The sequence below is a fragment of the Tachyglossus aculeatus genome, chromosome 21 (assembly GCF_015852505.1).
Source record: "Tachyglossus aculeatus isolate mTacAcu1 chromosome 21, mTacAcu1.pri, whole genome shotgun sequence".
NCBI lineage: Eukaryota > Metazoa > Chordata > Mammalia > Monotremata > Tachyglossidae > Tachyglossus > Tachyglossus aculeatus.
This window is the reverse complement of record NC_052086.1, coordinates 55,565,572-55,593,206: the sequence shown is the minus strand read 5'-3', so window position 1 is coordinate 55,593,206 and position 27,635 is coordinate 55,565,572. Positions and strand designations below refer to the sequence as shown.

Sequence of the window (27,635 nt, the reverse complement as noted above, 5' to 3'; positions counted from 1 at the left end):
CCTCGGCTGAGGAAGACTGAACAAGCTATGAATACCGGTTAGGATGATAGGGAGGAGTAGGATGTCAGAAAGGTAAAGATCCATGGCTTGAGGCACATAAGCGCTTAGTACAGTGCTCTGCACACAGTAAGTGCTCAGTAAATACGATTGAATGAACAGAAAGCTAAGAAAGCCCTTATGACAGGACACTGCAGAGAGTTAGATGAATCCATTCACGCTGCAACAAATGACCCTCACCTGAGACAGAGGCAGTCTTAGTGATCCATTCATTCAGTTGAATTTATTGAGTGCTTACTGCATGCAGAGCACTGTACTAAGCGCTTGGGAAGTACAAGTCGGCAACATATAAGGGATGGCAACCACTCTTCAACACTCTGCTTCATGTATTTCCCACCGTGAAGTGACACAACATAAAGAATATGGTACTTTACGTGCCCCACTATTATTAATTATAATAGTGGTATTTAAGTGCTCAATATGTGCCAAACACTGTGTTAAGTGCTTAGATGGATATATGACTCTTGGTCCAACAATGAATGAAGGTAGAGAAGCAGCATGGCCTAGTGGAAAAAGCTCAGGCCATTGAATCAGAGGACCTGGATTCTAATCCCGGTTTTGCTGCATGCCTGCTGTGTGACTGTGGGCGAGTCACTTCTCTGTGCCTCAGTTACCTCATCTGCAAAATGGGGATTAAGACTGTGAGCCCCACGTGGGACAACCTGATTACCTTGTGCCTGCCCTAGCGCTTAGAACAGTGCTTAGCACATAGTAAGGGCTTAACACATACCATAATGAGGATGATGATAATTATTAAAAATGGTAACTCTCAGATCTGATTGTTGAACCTGGTTGGTATCTTAACAATAAGGAGGTTTTCTATTCAGTTATCTGCACAGGCTTTCCTCTCCTTCAAAATACGGAATACTGAGGCCATATCATAGGATTTCTAAGATGCCACATCACAGGATTTCTAAGATGCCACCGTTCTCGACATTTTGAAGAAAGAGGAGAGAGATGAATTTAGAAACTGAATTTGTCTCCATTCCCCGTAATATTGTAGCCAAGTGCCCTCCAGGATTGAGCTCCCAGAATCACAGAGAGGATTTAGACCCCAGCAGGGCCCCGCAGATGGGATTTCTACTGTCTCTCAGACGCAGAAGTGTTAGGAACAATATCAAGACCCAGTTTTAGAGCCTTTTTGATATTGTTCCTAACAATATTTGATATTGTCAAATATTTCCAGACCCAGTTTTAGAGCCTTTTGGAAATATTTGACACCATTGGCCAGATCTGGACTCCAGCAATTATTCAAAGTTTGGAAATGCAGGAAAGTTCTTCAGCCACTGAAGATTACTCCACATTATGCAGCCATCTGTAGTAGAATTGAAGTGGCGTTGTCCACGCTATCCCCAGCAGAGTAAAAGCAGGGCAGTATTATCAATCATCAGTCGTATTTATTGAGTATTGTAGGTCCAGTTTATTCCAAGCTTGACAGTGCAATAAGGAATCTGGAAGTCGATTCCAATCCTCTGGGCAGTGTTTATTGTGGGCTGGGAGCATTATCCAGAGTTCTTGAAGCACTCCTAAATGCTGGTGATTGTGTTCCTAGAAGCACCCACAGGAAGAGGACCTGCAGAATCAGTCAGGAGCTGTGGACGGACAGTTCATCTGAAGGATGTTCAGTCTGTGTGCCTGATAAAGTATAAATTTAATCATGTAGCATGGTGTAGTAGACAGACAGCGGGCCTCGGAGTCAGAAGGAATTTCGTTCTAATCCCGGCTCTGCCACTTGTCTGCCCTGTGACCTTGGGCACATCACTTAACTTCTCTGGGCCTCAGATACCTCATCTGTAAAATGGGGATTAAGATTGGGAGCCCCATGTGGGACCCGGACTGTGTCCAACCTGATTAGCTTGAGAAGCAGCGTGGCTCAGTGGAAAGAGCCCGGGCTTTGGAGTCGGAGGTCATGAGTTCGAATACCGGCTCTGCCGGTTGTCAGCTGTGTGACTTTGGGCAAGTCACTTCACTTCTCTGGGCCTCAGTTACCTCATCTGTAAAATGGAGATTCATTCATTCAGTCGTATTTATTGAGCATTTACTGTGTGCAGAGCACTGTACTAAGCGCTTGGGAAGTACAAGTTGGGGATGAGGACTGTGAGCCCCCCCGTGGGACAACCTGATCACCTTGTAACCTCCCCAGCGCTTAGAACAGTGCTTTGCACATAGTAAGCGCTTTTATCCCCGGAGAAGCAGCGTGGCTCAGTGGAAAGAGCCCCGGCTTTGGAGTCAGAGGTCATGGGTTCAAATTCTGGCTCCACCACTTATCAGCTATGTGACTTTGGGCAAGTCAGTTAACTTCCCTGGGCCTCAGTTCCCTCATCTGTAAAATGGGGATGAAGACTGTGAGCCCCCCATGGGACAACCTGATCACCTTGTTAACCTCTCTAGCACTTATAACAGTGCTTTGCACATAGTAAGCGCTTAATAAATGCTATCATCATTATTATTATCTACCCCCGCTCTTAGTTAAATGCCCAGCATATAGTAAGTGCTTAACAAATGCCGTTAATAAAACAAAATAAACAACAACAAAAAGGACCTCCGATGGCTACACAAAGTTGAATCCATTCCTTGAATTCTGCAACCCAGGCAGCTCGCTGCCCAATAATGCAAAGATAAAAAGGTAGAAACACTTTAGAGGTGCAATGCAGCAAAGTCTCACAGTACGTCAAAGAAATGGTCCGTTGGGCGATAACTACAGAAGACCAGTGAGCCTAGTGAAAAGCAATTAGAAAGGACTGTAGGTGCTGTGGATCGAAGTAACAATACGGTAAGGGGCAGTCTTCACATCCACGCGAGATGGAATGAATTGTTGGATTTACACTGGCCCAATCAAGCAACCCTTGCACACACTTAAATTTCACTTTCAGAAAGCCCAACGTGTATGTATACCATAGGGGCACACACGTCTTTATGCATTCACTTTCCGTTTCTCACTCTCTCCCCTGTCCATCCTCGCCCCGAGATGGGCCTTTTGAGGGCTGTTGGGAAGCTCCTCAAGGGCAGAGATCACACGTAGTAATTTAATTTTACCCTCTCAAGCGTGTAATCCAGTGCTGTGCATACAGTGGGCCCTCTGTAACTGCGATTGGGGGGCTATGGGAGTCCAACACAGTTTGCTCTGCCATGCCCTGGACTAGGTAAAAGCTGAGCTGGCATATGGATGAGGTCAAATCTGTCACTGGCCCCTGGTTGGTGCAGAGGGAGAAACTGAAGATTCAGGCCCAGGTTCCTGTTAACGCCCCCCCAACCTGTTTACTTTCAGAAATGGCAGAGAAGATTCTTCATCCTCTACGAGCATGGGCTCCTGCGCTACGCCCTGGACGAGATGGTGAGTGACGTCTCCCTTGCTCTAGCTAATTCCTCTCTTTCTGTCCCTCTTCCCCCTCCCCCCCCCCAGTGTCCTTTATTTTTTGTTTTCTGCATAGCAGATGGAAAGACTCTTTCCACGTGGTAGCAGGGGCCTTGAGTTGAACTTGCTCTGGGCTGGAGTAGGCGTCCTCGGAGATCGTGGGGAGTTGGGGTGAACGTTAGAAATCTTGTCCGTAAGGCCATCCCCTTGGAACCAGCCATGGTAGATACAGTGAGATGGCTGCAAGAAGTCCCTTAAGTTTCCACCCAGGGATTGGAGTAGGGTTCTGTTCCTGTCCCTGTGATGGTTTGCAGCTGCTGATTAGGGAGAAGATAGGGCCTGGTGCTTTCCCCGTGGCTCCAAGTTTTAGGTCTGAGATCTGTCGTATTTAGGACAAGCGTGTGTATGTATGTGTGTTGTGCAGGCACACGCACCAACTGTCATGTATCATTACAAGTCCAGCAAGGATGTGTCAACTGGAGTGATGATTTGCTTCTTTCTCCCAGTTGTAGTCTTCTCTCTCCCAGTTGTAGTGGTGGTTCCTTTTTCTCGCAGTGTCTCTTTTTGTCTCAATGACCTTGTGGCTGCCCCGGAGGCTTTGGGGACGAGGAGGGAGTCGATTTAGTTCTTCTCTTGGGGAGGGGGCATCGGCCTGTCAGCCAGGATGGCCACCTCCTTTTGGAAGCCGTCGTAAGGTCTTGTCCTCACTATGTAGCACTAGGGCTGGCGAGTCCTGGGTTCCTTTGTGCTCGGGAGTCCACCGAGCTTTCAGCACTGATTTTTGGCTGCTGGAGCATTGCCGCCTTGTTTCTCACAGCCTCTGGGGCTCTGGCTGAAGCAAACTAGCAGGGCTTCGGTAACTGGGTCAGCTAGAATGTTCTGTCTCCTTCCCCCTCCCCTTTCCTGATCCTCTTTTCTCTTAAAAAAAAATAAAAGAGAAAATTCTAAGCTCTAAACTTAGCCGGTCTTGCTCACAGGCTCAGTAAAGGAGCTAGGAAGTGTGTCCCTTTTCTCAGGGTCATGAGGTGGGGTGAACTGCAAACAGGGCATGATCCTGTTGTGTCTGGTTAGGTATGTCTGCGTTGAAAGACCTGGTTCTCTGTGGCTTCTGGGCCCTGTCCCACCCTGTCCAGTATGTGCTTGGACGAAAGGGCGGAGTTCTGGGTGTGTGGTTTTGGGTCACTCTGTCCGTAGCAGTCGCCCCCTCGGTCTTCCTGTGTTTTTTTGTGCCAGGGGAAGAGTCAGGGAGGTGAGCGGTGGTGGGGTTATGGATGATGAGTCTTACAGCTTTGGGAAGACAGACTTTCCTTCTCATTTTCCTTGGCCGCTTCCACCTCTCAAGGCAGCCGGAGTTGGATAGAGATCCTCCAGCCTGTTCTCCCCCACATATCCCCAGAGGTTCTTCTTCCTCTGGAAGCCCAAAGTCTGGCCTGATCATTGGCCGTCTCATTCATTCAATTGTATTTATTGAGCGCTTACTGTGTGCAGGACACTGTACTAAGCGCTTGGGAAGTACAAGTTGGCAACATCTAGAGACGGTCCCTACCCAACAACGGGCTCACAGTATAGAAGGGGGAGACAGACAACAAAACAAAGCATGTGGACAGGTGTCAAGTCATTCATTCATTCAAGCGTATTTATTCATTCATTCAAGCATATTCATTCATTCATCCATTCAGTCGTATTTATTGAGTGCTTACTGTGTGCAGAGCACTGTACGAAGCGCTTGGGAAGTCCAAGTTGGCAACATGTAGAGACAGTCCCTACCCAACAACGGGCTCACAGTCTAGAAGGGGGAGACAGACAACAAAACAAAACATGGGGACAGGTGTCGTCATCAAAATAAATATAAATAAAGCTAGATGCACATCATTAACCAAATAAATAGAATAGTAAATATGTACCAGTAAAATAGAGTAATAAATCTGTACAAACAGGTTCTGTGGGGTGAGGGAGGTGGAGGTTTTCTTTGGTCATCTTTGTCTTTCACCCTCAGCTTTGGCCGAATTATTGAACATGGAAGAGAACTCTGTGCTCTGTTTCCTGGCAAGTCTTTTTTTTTCCCCTTCAGCATCCTCTAGCCCATTAAGCCCTCAGCCTTTCCTTACCTCTGAACAAAATCTCATACGATCTACTCCCTTGACTCCCTCTCCCCAGGGCACAGGGCCTTCCTTTCCCTCTCTGTGGTGGTGGGTCTTGCTGTTGAATCGTCCCCGACCCGTAGCGACTCGATGGACACATCTCTCCTGGAATGTCCTACCTCCATCTGCAATCATTTGGGTAGTAGTGTAGCCGTACAGATTTCTTGTTAAAGATATGGAAGTGGTTTACCGCTGCCTTCTTCCGAGAAGTAAACTCGAGTCACCACCCTCGACTCTCTTACTTGCTGCTGCTGCCCAGCACGGGTGAGTTTTGACTTGTAGCAGATTGCCTTCCTCTCTCTAGCCACTGACCAAGCTAGAAATGGAATGGGTATGCCTCTGCTTGACCCTCCCTCCCATAACAGAAACTGGTAGAGTACTGGCAGCTCTGCAGGTGTGATCAATCAATCAATCAATCGTATTTATTGAGCGCTTACTGTGTGCAGAGCACTGTACTGAGCGCTTGGGAAGTACAAGTTGGCAACATCTAGAGACAGTCCCTACCCAACAGTGGGCTCACAGTCTAGAAGGGGGAGACAGAGAACAAAACCAAACATACTAACAAAATAAAATAAATAGAACAGATATGTACAAGTAAAATAAGTAGAGTAATAAATATGTACAAACATATATCCCGAGAGGGACCTCCTTATGTGGCCTGCCTAAAATCACATCTCCTCGAAGAAGTCTTCCCTGACTAAGCCTTCAGTTCCCCTCAGCTCTGCACACGGTAAGCGCTCAGTAAATACGATTGATTGACTGAACATTGTTTGACACTTAGTAAGCACTAAACAGATAACATAATTTTTTTATAAGGGCATTTCTACTGCTCCATGCCCATTAATACCTGTATTATACCTGTATATATGTATATATGTTTGTACATATTTATTACTGTATTTATTTATTTTACTTGTGCATATCTGTTCTATTTATTTTATTTTGTTAGTATGTTTGGTTTTGTTCTCTGTCTCCCCCTTATAGACTGTGAGCCCACTGTTGGGTAGGGACTGTCTCTATATGTTGCCAACTTGTACTTCCCAAGCGCTTAGTACAGTGCTGTGCACACAGTAAGCGCTCAATAAATATGATTGATTGATTGATTAATATGCACATTGTGTCCATATCTTTATTAGAAAAATTCTGGTAGCCAAGCGGTCTAACCAGAGGGGCAGACTGTTTATTTTGTGTATCACCTATGCAGTCAGATCTGTACTTTGTCACTTGATATTCACCCCACCCTAAATTATGTTCATATCCTTATGAGAAGCAGCGTGGCTTAGTGAAAAGAGCAAGGGCTTGGGAGTCAGAGGTCATGGGTTCTAATCCTGACTCTGCCACTTAATAATAATAATAATGATGGCATTTATTAAGCGCTTACTATGTGCAAAGCACTGTTCTAAGCACTGGGGAGGTTACAAGGTGATCAGGTTGTCCCACGTGGGGCCCACAGTCTTAATTCCCCTTTAACAGACGAAGTCACTGAGGCCCAGAGAAGTGAAGTGACCTGCCCAAAGTCACACAGCTGGCAATTGGCGGAGCTGGGATTTGAACCCATGACCTCTGACTCTGCTGTGTGACTTTGGACAAATCACTTAACTTCTCTGGGCCTCGGTTACCTCATCTGTAAAATAGGGATTGACTGTGAGCCCCACGTGGGACAACCTGATGGCCATGTATCTACTCTGATGCTTAAAACAGTGCTTGGCACATAGTAAGCGCTTAACAAATGCCATCTTTTTTTTTTACACTCTGCCATTTCCCATTTATGTAATATATATTAATATCTGCAGTCTCTTCTAGACTGTAAGCTCCTTGTGGGCCCCACGTGGGAGAGGGGCTCTGTCCGACCTGGTTAACTTGTATCTACCCCATCGCTTCGAACAGTGTTTGACACATAGTAAGCACTTAACAGATAACATAATTTTTTTATAAGGGCATTTCTACCGCTCCATGCCCATTAATATGCACATTGTGTCCATATCTTTATTAGAAAAATTCTGGTAGCCCAGTGGTCTAACCAGAGGGGCAGACTGTTTATTTTGTGAAAGCCATTCCTATTTGTTTTTTCATTTCAGTGCTTACTGTGTACCAGGCACTGTACTAACCACTGGGGTGGATTCAAGCAAATCAGGTTGGACTTTGGGCAAAGTCACTTAACTTCTCTGTGCCTGTTATCTCATCTGTAAAGTGGGGATTAAGGCTGTGAGCCCCATTTGAGACAACCTCATTACCTTATATCTACCCCAGCGCTTAGTACAGTGCTTGACACATAGTAAATGTTTAACAAATACCATCAATGAAAAAAAAAAGCACTGTGGGGCTGAGGGTGAAATAAAAGGGAGCAAATCAGGGTAATGCTGTAGGGGTTATTGCTAGTCTACAAAGTAGCGCTGCTTTATGGGGAATTTAGAAAGCAAAGTCAGCAGGCCTGGGCTTCCCTTCTCTTGTCCCCATTCCATTCATTCATTCAATCATATTTATTGAGCGCTTACTGTGTGCAGAGCACTGGACTAAGCGCTTGGGAAGTCCAAGTTGGCAACATCTAGAGACGGTCCCTACCCAACAGCGGGCTCATTCATTCATTCAGTCAGTCATATTTATTGAGCGCTTCCTAGACTGGAAGCTCATCTTCTAGACTTAAGATCATTGTGGGCAGAGAATGTGTCTGTTTATTGTTCATTCATTCATTGTCGTATTTATTGAGCGCTTATTGTGTGCAGAGCACTAGACTAAGCGCTTGGGAAGTCCAAGTTGGCAACATCTAGAGCCGGTCCCTACCCAACAGCAGGCTCATTCATTCATTCATTCAGTCGTATTTTACTGAGCGCTTCCTAGACTGGAAGCTCATCCTCTAGACTTAAGATCATTGTGGGCAGAGAATGTCTGTTTATTGTTCATTCATTCATTCAGTCGTATTTATTGAGCGCTTATTGTGTGCAGAGCACTGGACTAAACGCTTGGGAAGTCCAAGTTGGCAACATCTAGAGCCGGTCCCTACCCAACAGCGGGCTCATTCATTCATTCATTCATTCAATCATATTTATTGAGCGCTTCCTAGACTGGAAGCTCATCTTCTAGACTTAAGATCATTGTGGGCAGAGAATGTGTCTGTTTATTGTTCATTCATTCATTCAATCGTATTTATTGAGCGCTTATTGTGTGCAGAGCACTGGACTAAGCGCTTGGGAAGTCCAAGTTGGCAACATCTAGAGCCGGTCCCTACCCAACAGCAGGCTCATTCATTCATTCATTCATTCAATCACATTACTGGAAGCTCATCCTCTAGACTTAAGATCATTGTGGGCAGAGAATGTCTGTTTATTGTTCATTCATTCATTCAATCATATTTATTGAGCGCTTACTGTGTGCAGAGCACTGGACTAAGCGCTTGGGAAGTCCAAGTTGGCAACATCTAAAGACGGTCCCTACCCAACAGCAGGCTCATTCATTCATTCATTCATTCATTCAATCATATTACTGGAAGCTCATCCTCTAGCCTTAAGATCATTGTGGGCAGAGAATGTCTGTTTATTGTTCATTCATTCAATAATATTTATTGAGCGCTTACTGTGTGCAGATCACTGGACTAAGCGCTTGGGAAGTCCAAGTTGGCAACATCTAGAGCCGGCCCCTACCCAACAGCGGGCTCCCAGTCTAAAAGGGGGAGACAGACAACAAAACAAAACATATAAACCATTTGGCTCCAGCCCTGACTCTGAGGACCCTAGACGAGGAAGCGTTGCCCAGTGGGACTGGGTGAGTCATTAGGGCCGGAGAGGTAATGACCTGGAACACTCACTGGGGAGGTCTGGCTTTCTGAGGGGAAAAATACAAAGGGCAGAGTGGGCAAAGAGCAAGACCCGAGCCGGACGGAGTGTGGAGTAGGAAGGAGAAAGATTGGAAAAAGGAAACCTGGTGAGAGAATAGGACTGAGGCAAGGAACCGTGGCTTTGCGTGCTGCCCCAAAGTGGATCCCTCCCCACCCCCCCGCCTTACCTCCTTCCCCTCCCCACAGCACCTGTATATATGTTTATACATGTTTATTACTCTATTTTACTTGTACGTATTTATTCTATTTCTTTTATTTGGTTTATATGTTTTGTTTTCTGTCTCCCCCTTCTAGACTGTAAACCAGCTGTTGGGTAGGGACCGTCCCTATATGTTGCCAACTTGGACTTCCCAAAGTACAGTGCTCTGCACACAGTAAGCGCTCAGTAAATACGATTGAATGAATGACTGAATGATGGCCGTATTGCGAGGTTGCTAGTCCGCTGTAATGCTGGTGAATGGTCGGAGGGCAGTTGCAGCTGGTGGAAAGAGCGAGGACCTGGGTTCTAATCCCTGCTCTGCCACTTGTCTGCTGTGTGACCGTGGGCAAATCACTTCATTTCTCTGTGCCTCGATTTCCTCATCTATAAAATGGGGATTAAGACTGTGAGCCCCACGTGATTATCACCCCCTGCAGGACAACCTGATCACCTTGTAACCTCCCTAGTGCTTAGAACAGTGCTTTGCACATAGTAAGCACTTAATAAATGCCATAATAATAATAATACTAATTATTATTATTATTATTGTATCTACCCTAGCGCTTAGTACCATGACTGGCCCATAGCCAGCTCTTAAGTGACTTTTCTCTTTTCTGGTATTTAACTTCTCTGTGCTTTAGTTTCCTCATCTGTAAAGTGGAGATGAAATGACCCATTCTCCCTCCCCTTTAGACCTTGAGCCTCGTGTATGACTGGTCTGGCCTGATTATCTTGCATCTAGCACAGTGCTTAAGAAATACCATTATTATTGTCATTATTATTGACAATACTCTTTTCCTTTGGAGCCGCTTCCCCACTTCCCTGTCCAGCCAGGAAAAAGTGGTCCCCTACAGGGGCTGGGTGTGTGAAGAACGGAGCCGCACGACCCATAGAGGCAGTTGCCCTACAGGTTTTCTCCCTGGTACCTGTCCACTCCGAGCCTTAACACCTAATAATAATAATTATTATTATTATGGTATTCGTTAAGCGCTTACAATGTGCCAGGCACCGTACTGAACGCTGGGTGGATACAAACACATCGGGTTGGATGCTGTCCCTCTCCCACTTGGGGTTCACTTGTCTCAGTCCCCGCTTGACAGATGAGGTAGCTGAGGCACAGAGAAGTGAAGTGGCTTGCCCAAGGTCACACAGCAGGCAAATGGCAGAGCTGGGAATGGAACCCATGACCTCTACCCACTGGGCCATGCTGCTTCGCTGATCTAAGGTCACATCTCCTCCAAGTGGCCCTCCCCAATTAAGCCTTTTTTTTTCCCAGCTCCCTCTCCCTTCCATGCCATCTGTGGAAGCAGCGTGGCTCAGTGGAAAGAGCCTGGGCTTTGGAGTCAGAGGTCAGGGGTTCAAATCCCAGCTCCGCCAATTGTCAGCTGTGTGACTTTGGGCAAGTCACTTCACTTCTCTGGGCCTCAGTTCCCTCATCTGGAAAATGGGGATTAAGACTGTGAGCCCCACGTGAGACAACCGGATCACTTTGTATCTCCCCAGCACTTAGAACAGTGCTTTATACATAGTAAGCACTTAATAAATACTATCATTATTATTATTATTATCTGTCCCCTTTGGGCATTTCATAGTCACCCCACCTTCAGTCCAACAACTCTGATGTCCACATCCATAATTTATATTAATATCTGTCCCCTCTTTAAACTGTAAGCTCATTGTGATCAGGGAACACGCCTGCCAGCTGTAATGCATCATACTCTCCCAAGTGCTTAGTGTGGTGCTCGGCACACAGTAAGCACTTAGTAAATACCATTGATTGATTAACGACATCCACTCCTTTTGTGTATTTTTGGGAAGTTGATTTTTTTTCCTCCCTTCTCTGCCCCACAGCCTGGAGGCTGCAGTCCTCGTCAGTCAATCAATCAATCAATCGTATTTATTGAGCGCTTACTGTGTGCAGAGCACTGTACTAAGCGCTTAGCACTGTACTAAGTCACCATCCAGATAGTTTTTTGAATCTCTCCAGTGTGCAGAGTGCTATAGTTGGCAACTGAGTAAACTGGAAGTAGACAGGCCCTACACCTAAGGAGCTCTTATTGTATAGGTGTGGGAAGGCTTATCAAAACAAATTTAGATGAGATCATCATCATCATCATCAATCGTATTTATTGAGCGCTTACTGTGTGCAGAGATGAGCTAAGGGTAGCTTGTAAAGAAGAAGAACTTCAGCTGGGCTGGTGGAACAGGTACAGAGAAGCCCTAAAGCACCGTATGATTTAGGGTCCATCACCTCTCTTTGTGCATTACTCCTTGTCCTCCTCCTCCTCCTCCCTCAGTTTTCCCATCTGATAAATGAAGCCCATAGGGCTGCTGAAAGCACAAACAGGCATTTCTGTTGTGTGCTTGGGGCTGGTCATACTTGTGGCGGAGTCAGAAGGACCCAGTTCTAATTCCGGCTCCGTCACTTGTCTGCTGTGTGACTTTGGGCAAGTCACTTCCCTTCTCTGTGTCTTGGCTCCCCCATCTGTAAATTTATATATATTTTTATATATATATATATATATATATATATATCAAATCACAGTGAAAATAAAGATGTGGTTTCTTCCTCCTGATGGGGGTCTGAGGACAAGAGGAAGAGCATGGACAACGCGGCCTCTCTTGTCCGGCCGAATCTGCAGAATGTCTCCCGTTCCCACGGGACTTGGGCTGATCTGCACCCCCTCTCTCCTTGGTGTTCACTAAACGGTCTCCGTCCCGGAGGGAGAGATCCAGATCACAATTTGAGTGAGTTGTGTCTTCACCCTGACAGGCTGGCCCATCCCATCCAGCCTGTGTTGGAAGCAGTTTTAACCTAGGCAGCCTTGATGAGGAGAGATTTATAACCTGCTCAAGCACAGGCGAGTGTTATCAGTGAGGGAGGGAAAGAGCAACTGCTGACGGTTCACTTTTTTGTGTTTGTTTTTCCCCTACCCTGGCCGAGCTTTGTGGCAGGTCAGATAATGTCCCCAGGATAGATCTAGAGGCCCCAGGGGCCCTGGACTCTACAGACCCACCCAGAAGGGGCTGGGTGGTAGCTTTCCCTGAGGCTCACTTGGTAGCCTGCAGGTTTAGGACCCCACAGAACCTCGTGGCTTGACAATAATGATAATTGTGGTATTTGCTGAGCTCTTAGTATGTGCCAAACGTTGTACCGAGTGCTGGGGTAGATACAGGGTAATCGGATCAGACACGGTCCCTGGCCCACATGGGGCTCACAGTCTAAGGGGGAGGGAGAATGGGTGTTAAGTCCCCAGTTGACAGTTGAGGAAACTGAGGCACAGAGAAGGAAAGTGACTTGCCTAAGGTCACACAACAGGCAAGGAGCAGAGCCGAGGTTAGAATCCAGGTCCTCTGACTCCAAAGCCTGTGTTTTTTCCACGAGGCCACGGTCACTGCCTGTCCATTGTATCTTTCGGAGCTTTCACCTGTTGTTCCCCTCCTTCCTCCTCTCTACCTTGCCCAATGCCCCCCGCATAAGAGGCGGACCTCCCTCCCTCTCCCCGCCACGGCTCGGAGATCTGTCCGCCGTGTTTACCCTCTGCTCCGCCACTCCGGAACAGGAACTCCGGCCCCAGGAAGGAGACCTCGGATGCCGGACCCCCCCAAGGTGGCTGGCCACTCGGCCTTATCCACTCACCCTCGCTCATTTTTCAGGGTCGGGGATCTCCGTCCTCATTTATTGTTCCGTTTGCCACGTGTGAATTATTTTCAGAAATCACGTTTGGTTTAGTAAGAGGACTAAAGAGGCCGTGATGTACCATTTATTGAGTCTTGAGGAGCTGGATTCATTGTTTCACTCTCCCTTTCTGAGCCGGGGCTCTGCTTACCAGCCCCGCGGCCTTGTGACCCGGCGTCGCTGCCCTGTGGCAGAGAGCACATCTGGAAGGGAGGTTGGGGTCAGCAGCTAATGAGTCCCTCAGATCCGGTTTTGTGGGGAGTGGAGGGGGTGGGGTTGGAGCAGATGATAATGTGGTGGGATGGGGGAAAGCAGGGAACGTAGGGGAGCCTGCCAGGGTTTTAATTGCTGTCGTCGTTTGTTCACGGGGCCGGGCTGCTGGAGGACAAATACTGGCCGGCGTTCAGTTGGGATGTGGTTGCTGGGGAAGATGTGTTTTTGAAACTATTTTGTGGTGGTCACATGGACTGGGGTGCTGGAGAGCTGGATACGAAGCTTGGGGGAGAGAGAGAGAGAGAGGGATACACACAGAGAGAGTTCAAGCTGAGGAGAAGTGACCTCAAGAGGAGCACACTTTGGCACCTGGAGGCCCAGGAGTTGAGAAAGGACTGGCTGGTTGGCGGTTGGGGAGGAGATGGTGTTGTGGCACCACCTGAGAATCAGTCAGTCATATTTATGGAGCGCTTACTGTATTAAGCGCTTGGGAGACTACAGTATAACAGAGTTGGTAGACGTATTTCCTGCGTACGGTGAGTTTACAGTGTAGAAGGGGATTCAGATGTTAATATCAATAAATTACGGGTCTGGGCATAAGTGCAGTGGGGCTGAGGGAGGGATGATTAAAGAGCGCAAAACCAAGTGCAAAGATGACTCAGAAGGGAGTGGGACAAGAGAAGTAGACCAGCTTAATGGATAGAGCACAGGCTTGGAAGTCAGAAGGACCTGGGTTCTAATCCCGACTCCGCCACTTGTCCACTGTATGACCTTTGGCAAGTCACTTAACTTCTCTGTGCCCCAGTTAGCTCATCGGTAAAATGGGGATTAAGACTGTGAGCTCCATGTGGAACATGGACTGTGTCAAATGTGATTAACTTAGTAGAGTGCCTGGCACACAATATATTTATTTACATTAATGTCTCTCTCCCCCTCTAGACTGTAAAGTCGTGAGCAGGGAATGTGTCTGTTTATCATTCTGCTATAATAACTGTGGTATTTAAGTACCTGCTATGTGCCAGGCACTGTACTTAGCACTGGGGTAGATACATGGTAATTGGGTTGGACACAGTCCCTGTCCCACATGGGGATCGCCAAATGCTTAGTGTAGTGCTCTGCACACAGTAAATGCTCAATAAATATGATTTAACGATTGAATAGTAAGCACTTAAATACTAAGAAGCCAAAAAATGAAAAAACAACATTAACCATCAGTAGCTCCACACATTATCAGGTCCTTGGAGGGTTCTGTGACACAGGAGAGCCGTGTCCGGTCTCCTGGGAAGATCTGAGCTTCAATTTTGATTTCTGCCATATGTGCCAAGCTGCTGCTATTGGACTAAAGGTGGTCGTGGGTGAAGTATCAGTGCCCACGCTGGACCATCCTGAAGGAACTCGGTGGCTGATAATAATGATGGCATTTATTAAGCGCTTACTATGTGCAAAGCACTGTTCTAAGCGCTGGTGGTATTGGGGATGCGAGGGAAGGTTTTATTTTAGCTGGGTGAAGGCAGCTAAAGCACACAGTTCTCGTTAGGCTCGGTGGGAATCGTAGAGTCTCATCACTCTTCGCCCTTCCCTTGTAAAGTCGTCAACCCCCAACTTTTTCCGAGGAGGGAGCGGGCCACCCACATGCCAAAGGAAGCAGCCGGATTGAAAATGGAACATGTCCCTATTACTCCAGGATCGTGAGTCTCTAATTGACGGTGCCTGGAGGCGGCCTGCGCGACAGCAGTCGTCTCTTTCCTGATGATGTTGAAGTTTTGGCGCTGCCGTGTTTTGGTATCTGGCAGGCTCCTGACCCACTGGTGTTTTAGAGGCTTGGGAAAACATTCATTCAATCGCATTTATTGAGCTCTTACTGTGTGCAGAGCACTGTACTAAGCGCTTAGGAAGTACAAGTTCATTTCATCTGTCCTCCCACCCGACAGAGGCAGGGAGCACAGGAAAGTCATTTCCCCCATTGCATTTTCATTCATTCAGTCGTATTTATTGAGCTTACTGTGTGCACAGCATTGTACTATGCACTTGGGAGAGTACACTATAACAATAACAGACACATTCCCTGCCCACAATGACCTTAGTCCACAGGGGGAGACAGGCATTAATATAAATAAATAAATTACGGATATGTACATAAGTGCTGTGGGGCTGGGAGTGGACGGTGAATAAAGAGAGCGAGTCAGAAGGGAGTGGGAGAAGAGGAAAGGAAGGCTTATAGTCAGGGAAGGCCTCCTGGAGATGAGCCTTTAATTCATTCCATCGTATTTATTGAGCGCTTAGTGTGTGCAGAGCACTGTACTAAGGGTTTGGGAAGTACAAGTTGGCAACATATAGAGACGGTCCCTATCGAAAAACGGGCTCAATACAACTTTGAAGCAGGGGAGAGTAATTGCCAGATTTGAGGATGGTGCCGGTGTTGGACGCTAAGCGGTGGCTGCCAAACGGAGAGCTTGATTCTTGCTCCCGGGGCCTCAGCTGGCTGGGGGAAGGCCCTGTTTCTGTGCTTATCGAGCCGGGGAAACTGCAGGTCAGGGTGCTGCGTGGTGCCGGGAGCCCAGGAAAGTCTTTAAGAGGACTTGGAGCAGCTGTTATCCCAGGAGGAACCAAAGCAGTCCAGAAAAGGCCGCAGTGTAGCAAGAGGATGTGCGTTCATTTTCTGTATTGGGAGTGTTCCTTCTGTTACCGTAAGTCAGAGGTCATGGGTTCAGATCCCGGCTCCGCCACTTGTCAGATGTGTGACTTTGGACAAGTCACTTAACTTCTCTGGGCCTCAGTTCCCTCATCTGTAAAATGGGGATTAAGACTGTGAGCCCCACGTAGGACAACCTGATCACCTTGTAACCTCCCCAGCGCTTAGAACAGTGCTTTGCACATAGTAAGCGCTTAATAGATGCCATCATTATTATTAATATTATTATTATGATGTCATGAAGGAATCCTAAGGTACAAGGCTTAAGAGGTCATTCCGTCCAATCTCCTACCTCCACGCAGAGTGGCCTGTGAACTGTCTAAAACGGGACTCCATTGAATACCGTGGTATCGCCAAAGATGAACTTTTGTCATCTCACTTATCTGTTTCTAAGTCTCACAGACCCTAACTTGTCCTTTAGCCTAACCTAGATCCATCTTGCTGTTGACCTCCCATTTCGCTTTGCCCAACCCTCCGACAAGATGGAAAAGATTGACTTGACACCTGTTCACATGTTTTGTTTTGTTGTCTGTCTCCCCCTTCTAGACTGTCAGCCCGTTGTTGGGGAGGGACCGTCTCTAGATGTTGCCAACTTGTACTTCCCAAGTGCTTAGTACAGTGCTCTGCACACAGTAAGCGCTCAATAAATATGATTGAATGAATGAATGGGAAAAGCTGACTGTCTTTCTCCTCCCATTCTTTCACGCACTTGGAGACTCTCGTTGAAGATTTACAGTAGGAATTTGTGTCCATCTGTAAAATGGGGATTTTCACCATTAGTTTGTAAGCTGCTAGAGGGCAGGGACCCCTATCTGCGCCTTTTACTTCCTTAGTATATTCTCAACCCGCCAATACAGTGTTCTGCACCTAGAAAACACTCCACCTGTTTGGATGCTTGGGATTGCCAACTCTTCTGCAAGAGAAATAATTCCAGTTCCACTAGCTTTTCATCACAAATGAAGCTGCCCGTTCAAGACCAGCCAGCCAGGAGCCTGAGTGTGTTTTTCCTATTCATTCATCCATTCAGTCGTATTTATTGAGCGCTTACTGTGTTCTGAGCACTGTACTAAGCACTTGGGAAGTACAAGTTGGCAACATATAGAGACGGTCCCTACCCAACAACGGGCTCACAGTCTAGAAAGGGGAGACAGACAGCGAAACAAAACAAGTAGACAGGTGTCAATACCATCAGAATAAATAGAATTATAGCTTTAGACACATCATTAATAAAATAAATAGAAAAGTAAATATGTACAAGTAAAATAAATAGAGCAGTAAGTCTGTACAAACATATATACAGGTGCTGTGGGGAGGGGAAGGAGGTAGGAGGAGAGGGAAAAGGGGGCTCAGTCTGGGAAGGCCTATCCAGTGAGAGATTTCAGAAATAAGTCCTGATGACTGGGTGTTAATAAAGTGCGGCTTAGTGGAAAGAATATTTGCCTGGAAGTCAGAGGACGTGGGTTCTAATCCCAGCTCTGCCACGTGTGACCTTGGGCAAATCACTTAACACCTCTATGCCTGTTACTTCATCTGTAAAGTGGAGATTTAAGGCTGTGAGCCCCATGTGGGTCGGACTTTGCCTGACCTGATTACCTTGTATCTATTCTAGATCTTAGAAAAATGATTGGCACATAGTAAGCGCTTAACTACCACACTTATTCATTCATTCATTCAGTTGTATTTATTGAGCGCTTACTGTGTGCAGAGCACTGTACTAAGCGCTTGGGAAGTACAAGTCGGCAACATATTCATATTCATAAAGGGACTTGGAATAGGGATGGTGGGGAGCGATGTTGGGGCCCGAGGAGCAGGAAAGTGTTGAGGGGAAGATTGGGTTGGGGAGGAGAGATGGGGAAGAAGGGAGGGGTGAGAAGGGAAAGGAGATGGGGGGGGGAAGGGAAGGGGGAGTGGAGGGGAGAATCAATCAGTCGTATTTATTGAGCGCTTACTGTGTGCAGAGCACTGTACTAAGCGCTTGGGAAGTACAAGTTGGCAACATACAGAGATGATCCCTACCCAACAGTGGGCTCACTTTCTAGAACGGGGTGACAGAGAACAAAACAAAACATATTAACAAAATAAAATAAATAGACTAGATATGTACAAGTAAAATAAATAGAGTAATAAATATGTACAAACAAATATACATATATACAGGTGCTGTGGGGAAGGGAAGGAGGTAAGGCGGGGGGGGATGGAGAGGGGGAGAACGAACTCTGACTCTTCCGCTCCTGGGAACTTCCTCGACAGGACTCTTTCTTTGCTGTTTTTGGGCACCACTTCCAGCATCTGTTTCCCACGTGGAGAGAACAAACAGAACTGGGGGATTATTGTGAGGAGTCCGTATGGGTCCCAGCTACTTCCCCTTCCCAGGCTCCCTCACATGCACACTGCCTGTCTGTAGCGAGGCTTGGTATGCTGTTTATCTCTGGGTCTCATGCTTGGCAAAATAAACACATCAGGCCCCAAATGGAGGGTCCTCTTCAGGCCTCCAACTGTGGTTGGGTGTGTAGAGTGGGTGCGCTCAAAAGGAGGGGTGACAACAGGAAGGACCAGCCCCCGGGTCTCCATTAACCACCTTGGCAACAGTGTTTGGGGTGGAGAAGAACTTTCCCAGAGCTAGGAAAACCATTCATCCCAAAGCGAGAATCGTAAGAAACTCTCCCGTTTAAATCCAAACTCAAGGGCTGAGAGGGGGATTTTGCCTGGCTGATGAGAAAGGGAAAAACTGGTTGGTAATTGGCTTCCGAAGTAAAGCGAGTGACAACGTCTGACTGGGCCAGGCTAACCAGCCCGTGAGGTTTCATTCATTCATGCAATCGTATTTATTGAGCGCTTCCTGTGTGCAGAGCACTGTACTAAGCACGTGGGAAGTACAATAAGTACCAATAATGGTATTTATTGAGCGCTATTAGAGCTATACTAATCACTTGGGAGAGTACAGTAGAGTTGGTAGACACATTTGGGCACAGAGAGGTGCTTGGGAAGTACAAGTCGGCAACATCTAGAGACGGTCCCTACCCAACAGCGGGCTCACAGTCTAGAAGGGGGAGACAGACAACAAAACAAAACATATTAACAAAATAAAATAAATAGAATAAATATGTACCAGTAAAATAAATAGAGTAATAAATACATACAAACATATATACATATATACAGGTGCTGTGGGGAAGGGAAGGAGGTAAGGCAGGGGGGATGGAGAGGGGGAGGACGTTTTACGTAAGGTAGTGAAAGGATGTATATATGTTTGTACATATTTCTTACTCTTTATTTTACTTATACATATCTATTCTATTTCTTTTATTTTGTTAATGTGTTTGGTTTTGTTCTCTGTCTCCCCCTTCTAGACTGTGAGCCCACCGTTGGGTAGGGACCATCTCTAGATGTTGCCAACTTGGACTTCCCAAGCGCTTAGTACAGTGCTCTGCACACAGTAAGCGCTCAATAAATACGATTGATTGATTGATTGACTTGCCTTTGACAGATGGGCCTGGCAGTGTCAGGTTTGTGAGCCATGTGGCTTGTAAACTCGTGGGCAGGGAGTGTGTCGGTTTATTGTCGTAAGGTACTCTCCCAAGCGCTTCATACAGTGCTCCTCACACAGTAAGTGCTCAATATATACGGTGGAATACATGACCTTGGTTGACGGGTGATTTTTGGGTTGGGATCTCGTCTCAGTCTGAGCCGGATTCAAGAAGTCCAGATTTTTGAATCCACCTTCCAGCTTGAGTTTGCGGTTAGGCTTTGAGCAGTTCACCTAAGCTCCCCACATTTTCAGGTTCCTGGTGTGCACCCTAGTTAGCAGGCAAGGTCCCAAACTGTGTTGTAAGAATTAATTCGTTAATGAGCGTAGAGTGCTTTGAAGATGTAAAGTGAGTTGTAAGACCTTAGTGTCTGTTTGAAAGTGCTTTGAGATACCCATGAAAGGTGTGATAAGTGCCTGGTGGTTGGGGTTATTAGTTTTATTACTGTCTTTTCATTCATTCAGTTTATTGAGCACTTACTGTGTGCAGAGCACTGTACTATGCGCTTGGGAAGTACAAGTTGGCAACATCTAGAGACGGTCCCTACCCAGCAACGGGCTCACAGTCACTTCACATCTCTGGGCCTCAGTCTGCTTGTCTGTAAAACGGGGAAGCTGTCCCTCCCGCTCGGACAGCTTCTCTGTGTTGTCCTGACTTACTCCCTTTATTCATCCCTCCTCCCATCCCCACAGCACTTGTGTACAACATTATTATTATATAGAGACCGTCCCTACCCAACAGTGGGCTCACAGTCTAGAAACGGGCCTACAGTCCAGAAGTAGGGAGTCAGAGTGGAGATCACTGTGTTGTGTTGTTTGTGGGCTCAAGTTTGTGTGGTGTTTGGTGCCATCAGCATGCTGTGGTGGATAGAGCACGAACCTGGGAATCAGAAGGTTATGGGTTCTAATCCTAGCTCCGCTACATAATAATAATAATAATCATGGCATTTATTAAGTACTTCCTATGTGCGAAGCACTGTTCTAAGCGCTGGAGAGGTTACAAGGTAATCAGGTTGTCCCACAGGGGGCTCACAGTTTTCATCCGCATTTTGCAGATGAGGTAACTGAGGCACTGAGAAGCTATGTGACTTGCCCAGAGTCGCACAGCTGACAATTGGCAGAGCGGGATTTGAACCCATGACCTCTGACTCCCAAGCCCGGGCTCTTTCCACTGAGCCACGCTGCTTCTCTAGAGAGAGGTTAAGTGACTTGCCCATTGTCACACAGCAGACAAGTGGTGGAGCTGGGATTAGAACCCATGACCTCTGACTCCCAAGCCCGGGCTCTTTCCACTGAGTCACACTGCTTCTTCAGCTAAATGTCTGCTGTGTGATCTTGGGCAAGTCACGTAGCTTCTCTGTGCCTCAGTTACCTCATCTGTAAAATGGGGATTGAGACTGTGAACCCCACATGGGACAGGGACTGTGTCCAACCCAGTTTGTATGCACCCCAACGATTAGTACAGTGCCTGGCACTGTAGAGAAGCAGCGTGGCTCAGTGGAAAGAGCCCGGGCTTTGGAGTCAGAGGTCATGGGTTCGAATTCTGGCTCCATCACATGTTTGCTGTGTGACCTTGGGCAAGCCACTTAACTTCTCTGAGCCTGTTACCTCATCTGTAAAATGGGGATTAAGATTGTGAGCCCCACGTGGGACAACCACAACCTTGTATCCCCCCCAGAGCTTGTAACAGTGCTTGGCACATAGTAAGCGCTTAACAAATACCAACATTATTATTTAAGCGCTTACTGCACACAGTAAGCACTCAATAAATACGATTGAATGAATGGCACACAGTAAGGGCTTAAAACCCCCTACAATTATTGTTATTATTACTGACCATAGTGTCATTGGACTTGAGTTCTGATTTCTGGGTTTTTGGAATGGTGGCAGAGAGTGGGTAGATGGAGCTGGCTAACCCTACAAACCCTTAAGGAGGTAAGGTAACAAAGGACCTGCTTTACCCTGAATTTTGCCTCCCTCTCTCCCTCCTCTCCCTCTCCCTCCTCTCCCTCTCCCTCCTCTCCCTCTCCCTCCTCTCCCTCCTCTCCCTCCTCTCCCTCCTCCTCCTCTCCCTCCTCTCCCTCCCCTCCCTCCTCTCCCTCTCCCTCCTCTCCCTCTCCCTCCTCTCCCTCTTCTCCCTCTCCCTCTTCTCCCTCTCCCTCTTCTCCCTCTCCCTCTTCTCCCTCTCCCTCGTCTCCCTCTCCCTCCCCTCCCTCCCCCTCCCCTCCCTCCCCCTCCTCTCCCTCCCCCTCCTCTCCCTCTCCCTCCTCTCTCTCCCTCTCCCTCTCCCTCTCCCTCTCTCTCTCCCTCTCCCTCTCCCTCTCCCTCTCTCTCTCTCTCTCCCTCTCCCTCCTCTCCCTCTCCCTCCTCTCCCTCTCCCTCTCTCTCCCTCTCCCTCCTCTCCCTCTCCCTCCTCTCCCTCTCCCTCCTCTCCCTCTCCCTCCTCTCCCTCTCCCTCCTCTCCCTCTCCCTCCTCTCCCTCCTCTCCCTCTCCCTCCTGTCCCTCTCCCTCCTCTCCCTCTCCCTCTCTCTCCCTCTCCCTCCTCTCCCTCTCCCTCTCTCTCCCTCTCCCTCCTCTCCCTCTCCCTCCTCTCCCTCCTCTCCCTCTCCCTCCTCTCCCTTTCCCTCCTCTCCCTCCTCCTCCTCTCCCTCCTCTCCCTCCCCTCCCTCCTCTCCCTCTCCCTCCTCTCCCTCTCCCTCCTCTCCCTCTCCCTCCTCTCCCTCTCCCTCCTCTCCCTCTCCCTCCTCTCCCTCTCCCTCCTCTCCCTCTCCCTCCTCTCCCTCTCCCTCCTCTCCCTCTCCCTCCTCTCCCTCTCCCTCCTCTCCCTCCTTTCCCTCCTTTCCCTCTCCCTCCTTTCCCTCTCCCTCCTCTCCCTCCTCTCCCTCCTCTCCCTCCTCTCCCTCTCCCTCCCCCTCCTCCCCCTCCTCTCCCTCCTCCCCCTCCTCTCCCTCCTCTCCCTCCTCTCCCTCCTCTCCCTCCTCTCCCTCCTCTCCCTCTCCCTCTCCCTCCTCTCCCTCCTCTCCCTCTCCCTCCTCTCCCTCTCCCTCCTCTCCCTCTCCCTCCTCTCCCTCTCCCTCCTCTCCCTCCTCTCCCTCCTCTCCCTCCTTTCCCTCTCCCTCCTCTCCCTCTCCCTCCTCTCCCTCCTCTCCCTCCTCTCCCTCCTCTCCCTCCTCTCCCTCTCCCTCCTCTCCCTCCTCTCCCTCCTCTCCCTCCTCTCCCTCCTCTCCCTCCTCTCCCTCCTCTCCCTCCTCTCCCTCCTCTCCCTCTCCCTCTCCCTCCTCTCCCTCCGCTCCCTCTCCCTCCTCTCCCTCTCCCTCCTCTCCCTGTCCCTCCTCTCCCTCTCCCTCCTCTCCCTCTTCCTCCTCTCCCTCCTCTCCCTCCCCCTCCTCTCCCTCCTCTCCCTCTCCCTCCTCTCCCTCCTCTCCCTCCCCCTCCTCTCCCTCCTCTCCCTCTCCCTCCCCCTCCACTCCCACCTCTCCCTCTCCCTCTCCTGCTTCAGATTTCCATCCTATTTGCTTGTTCCTGCCTTCCCTCCCCAACTTCCACAAAGAGCCCCACCCAGCAGCGAATTCAGAAGCCTTCTAAGAGGAAATGGGCAGTACTTGGAGTTTACAGCATGACCTCAAGGAGTGAAACCATTCAGTGTTTGTAGAAGAATTTGGTGTCATCCTGTGTGTGAGGATTCATTCATTCAATCGTATTTATTGAGCACTTACCGTGTGCAGAGCACTGTACTAAGCGCTTGGGAAGTACAAGTCAGCAACCTATAGAGATGGCCCCAATCTCCAACAATGGGCTCACAGTCTAGAAGGGGGAGACAGACAACAGAACAAAACACGTAGACAGGTGTCAGGTGGTCAGAACAAAAAGAATCAAAGCTAAATGCACATCATTAACAGAATAAATAGAATAGTAAATAAGTCCATGTAAAACATGATCCCTTCGCTCAAGTAGCTGACAGTCTAGAGTGGAAAACACTGGAGCATACAAGGAGAGTGGAAAGAGGTGAAGGTAACTCATTCATTCATTCAATTGTATTTATTGAGCATTTACCGTGTGCAGAGCACTGTACTTAGCGCTTGGGAAGTACAAGTCCCTCCCTATCCCAGTTTGTAGTGTTGTATTGAAATGTCATCACGTTTACTTTCATTCATTCATTCAATCGTATTTATTGAGCACTTACTGTGTGCAGAGCACTGTACTAAGCGCTTGGGAAGTACAAGTTGGCAACATATAGAGACTTTGGATCGCTTGGAGAAGCAGCGTGGCTGGAGAAGCAGCATGGCTCAGTGGAAAGAGCCCGGGCTTTGGAGTCAGAGGTCACAGGTTCAAATTCGGCTCCGCCAACTGCCAGCTGTGTGACTTTGGGCAAGTTGCTTCACTTTGTTGGGCCTCAGTTCCCTCATCTGTAAAATGGGGATTAAGACTGTGAGCCCCCCGTGGGACAACCTGATCACCTTGTAACCTCCCCAGTGCTTAGAACAGTGGTCTGCACATAGTAAGCGCTTAATAAATGCCATTATTATTATTATTATTACTACTGCTTGCTGAATAAATAAATCAATAATCAATAAATACGATTGAATGAATGAATGAATGAATGCTTTGCACCTAGTAAGACTGTGAGCCCGCTGTTGGGTAGGGACCGTCTCTATATGTTGCAAGCTTGTACTTCCCAAGTGCTTAGTACAGTGCTCTGCACACAGTAAGCGCTCAATAAATACGATTGAATGAATAAATGCCATTATTATTATTATTATTAATGCTGACTCCCACCTCTTTGCTATGTGACCTTGAGCAAGTCACGTCACTTCTCTGTGCTGCAGTTACTTTATCTGTAGAATGAAATTAAGTTTGTGAGCCCCCTGTGGAACATGGACTGTGTCCATCCTGATTAATTTGTGTCTACCCCAATGCTTAGTACAGTGCCTGGTGCATAGTAAACACTTAGCAGATATCTTAAAAAAAAAAAGTGAATTCCGTGCCTGAAAGCAGTGGGGATAAGCCGGATCATGGCCACTTCCATACCTCAGGACCTGTGCTTTTGTACAGGTTTTGCCCTCTCTTTTCTCCAAGCAAGGGAGACTCTAAGGTATTAGAGTCAGTATTAATGCCAGGAGTGGCTGGAGGGAAAAAGTGAAAGGGAGGCTGGACAGAGAGTTGGACGGAGGTGGACAGAGTAAAAGACTCGGCCAGTGATATCTTTTGATTGTCAAAGGGGAAGACTGTGGATGAGGAAAGGGTAAGTCAGGTTATTCTCCTTTGCCAACCTGCATGTGATCATTGGCTTTCCCTCTCTTCTCCCTCCCCCTGCCCCATCTCTTTTTCTGACAGTGGGGTCCTGTATCTGGGTGGGATTGCTGTTGTCCAAGAGATCAAGGAGCTGGAAAGTGTTCAAAAGTAACTCTTGATAAATGCATAGAAGGAGCAGAATCAATCAATCAATCATATTTATTGAGCGCTTACTGTGTGCACAGCACTGCACTAAGCGCTTGGGAAGTACAGGTTGGCAACACGTAGAGATGGTCCCTACCCAACAGTGGGCTCACAGTCTAGAAGGGGGAGGCAGAGAACAAAACAAAAGTTTTGTTAAGTTTCAGCAAAGGAAAATAAACAATAATCTTCTAAACATCTATCTTCCAACTTCAGTAGGATCTAATAAAATCTAGAGCATTATATCATCTCTTCATAGTTTGTGACACCTTTTAGACTGTGAGCCCACTGTTGGGTAGGGACTGTCTCTATATGTTGCCAACTTGTACTTCCCAAGTTCTTAGTACAGTGCTCTGCACACAGTAAGTGCTCAATAAATACAATTGATTGATTGATTGACACTAATGAAATTCCATTTACAGAAACGGGGAACGTTCTGGCTCACTGGTGTTTCCGACATAGGAACAGGGTGCAAGCTGGCTTCCGATTTGACGTGCAGAAGAGGGGAAGAGCCAACCATTATTAATTGGGTTAAGTGGGGAAATAGGGGGATCTAAATTGTGATGATGAGCAGAGGGACCCCCACATGCAGAGCTGTTGACTGTTAGGTGATTCAGACTGTGAGGGCAGGGCATCAGGAATGGGGCTTGAGCATGGTCTTCTTAATTGGTCTCTTGTATGGCATTCGGAAAACTAGCCGGGGAGTACTGCATTCCTGTAATAATAATACTAACAATAATCATAATAATGGTTGTGATATTTGTACATTTTCTATATGCCAAGCACTGTTCTAAGCTTTCATTCAGTCAGTCGTATTGAGCACTTACTGTGTGCAGAGCACTGTACTAAGAGCTTGGGAGAGTACAATAGGACTATAAGCAGGCACATCCCCTGCCCACAACGAGCTACACTGGAGTAGATTAATCAGATTGGATATAATTCCTGTCTCACATGGGGCTCAGAAGGTAAAAAGGGGACTCACTAGTCTCCCTGAATTTGCACTGGACAAAATACCAGGTGTTCCTCCATAATGTCCTCCTATTGGTGACTTGAGTGGTCCCAAGAGTATGGGGGATTTGGAATTGCCTCATATCTTTTCCACAGTGGTGGGGAGATGGTGGGAATCCAAAATTCCTACTCAGTCTCTTTCCCAGTTGACTGGCTGGTGAAGCGAGGAGGCCGCACAGTTGCAGTTCACTTCCTTCCCTCTCTTTAGTTTGTGGTTCAGTTTACAAAGCGAGTGCTCATACTCTTTCATGTGTTCACATGTACGTGCTTTCCTTCATGCTCTTGTGTGCTTTCTCTCTCTCCACACACATACACACACACACACACTCTCAAGTTGTTAAGGAAGTAGGGAACATTTGTCTGACAGTGTGAGCATGTTTGGAAACTGGAAGCTACAGCATTGGAAAGAGGTACTTGGGGGCATCTACCTGCCATCATTCATTCATTCAGTCAATCGTATTTATTGAGCGCTCCTGTGTGCAGAGCACTGTAGTAAGCGCTTGGGAAGTACAAGTCCGCAACCTGTAGAGACGGTCCCTATCCAGCAACGGGCTCACAGTCTAGAAGGGGGAGATAGACAACAAAACATGTAGACGGGTGTCAAAATCGTCAGAACAAATAGAATTAAAGCTATATGCACATCATTAACAAAAGCAATAGAATAGTAAATATGGACAAGTAAAATAGAGTAATAAATCTATATATATATATATATATCTATATATATATATATATATATATATATATATATGAGTGCTGTGGGGAGGGAAAGGCGGTAGGGCTGGGGGGATGAGGACGAGAGGAAAAAGGGGGCTCAGTGTGGGAAGGCCTCCTGGAGGAGGTGAGCTCTCAGTAGGGCTTTGAAGGGAGGAAGAGAGCTAGCTTGGCGGATGCGTGGAGGGAGGGCATTCTAGGCCAGGGGAAGGACATGGGCCGGGGGTCGACGGCGGGACAGGTGAGAACAAGGACCAGTGAGGAGGTTAGCAGCAGAGGGTGCGAGCTGGGCTGGAGAAGGACAGAAGGGAGGTGAGGTAGGAGGGGGCGAGGGGATGGACAGCCTTGAAGCCCAGGGTGAGGAGTTTTTGCTTGATTCGTAGGTTGACAGGCAGCCACTGGAGATTTTTGAGGAGGGGAGTGACATACCCAGAGCGTTTCTGCACAAAGATGATCCGGGCAGCAGAGTGAAGTATAGACTGAAGTGGGGAGAGACAGGAGGATGGGACATCAGAGAGGAGGCTGAAGCAGTAATCCGGTCAGGAGAGGATGAGAGTTTAAACCAGCAAGGTAGCGGTTTGGATGAAGAGGAAAGGGCGGATCTTGGCGATGTTGCGGAGGTGAGACCGGCAGGTTTTGGTGACGGATTGGATGTGAGGGGTGAACGAGAGAGAGGAGTCGAGGATGACACCAAGGTTGCGGGCTTGTGAGATGGGAAGGATGGTAGTGCCGTCTACAGTGATGGGAAAGTCAGGGAGAGGGCAGGGTTTGGGGAGAAGATAAGG

The 27,635-nt window shown here is 47.7% G+C and overlaps 1 protein-coding gene across 8 annotated transcripts in view; it reads left to right on the top strand.

Annotated features, from left to right (window-relative positions):
* Positions 1-27,635, top strand: part of LOC119942831 (myosin phosphatase Rho interacting protein) — a 253,516-nt gene that overhangs the window by 38,545 nt on the left and 187,336 nt on the right. For all 8 annotated transcript variants that reach the window (XM_038763815.1, XM_038763816.1, XM_038763813.1 and 5 more), the window contains one exon: positions 3,326-3,391. In XM_038763815.1, the coding sequence (XP_038619743.1) occupies positions 3,326-3,391 (66 nt within the window). The remainder of the gene's footprint in view (positions 1-3,325; positions 3,392-27,635) is intronic.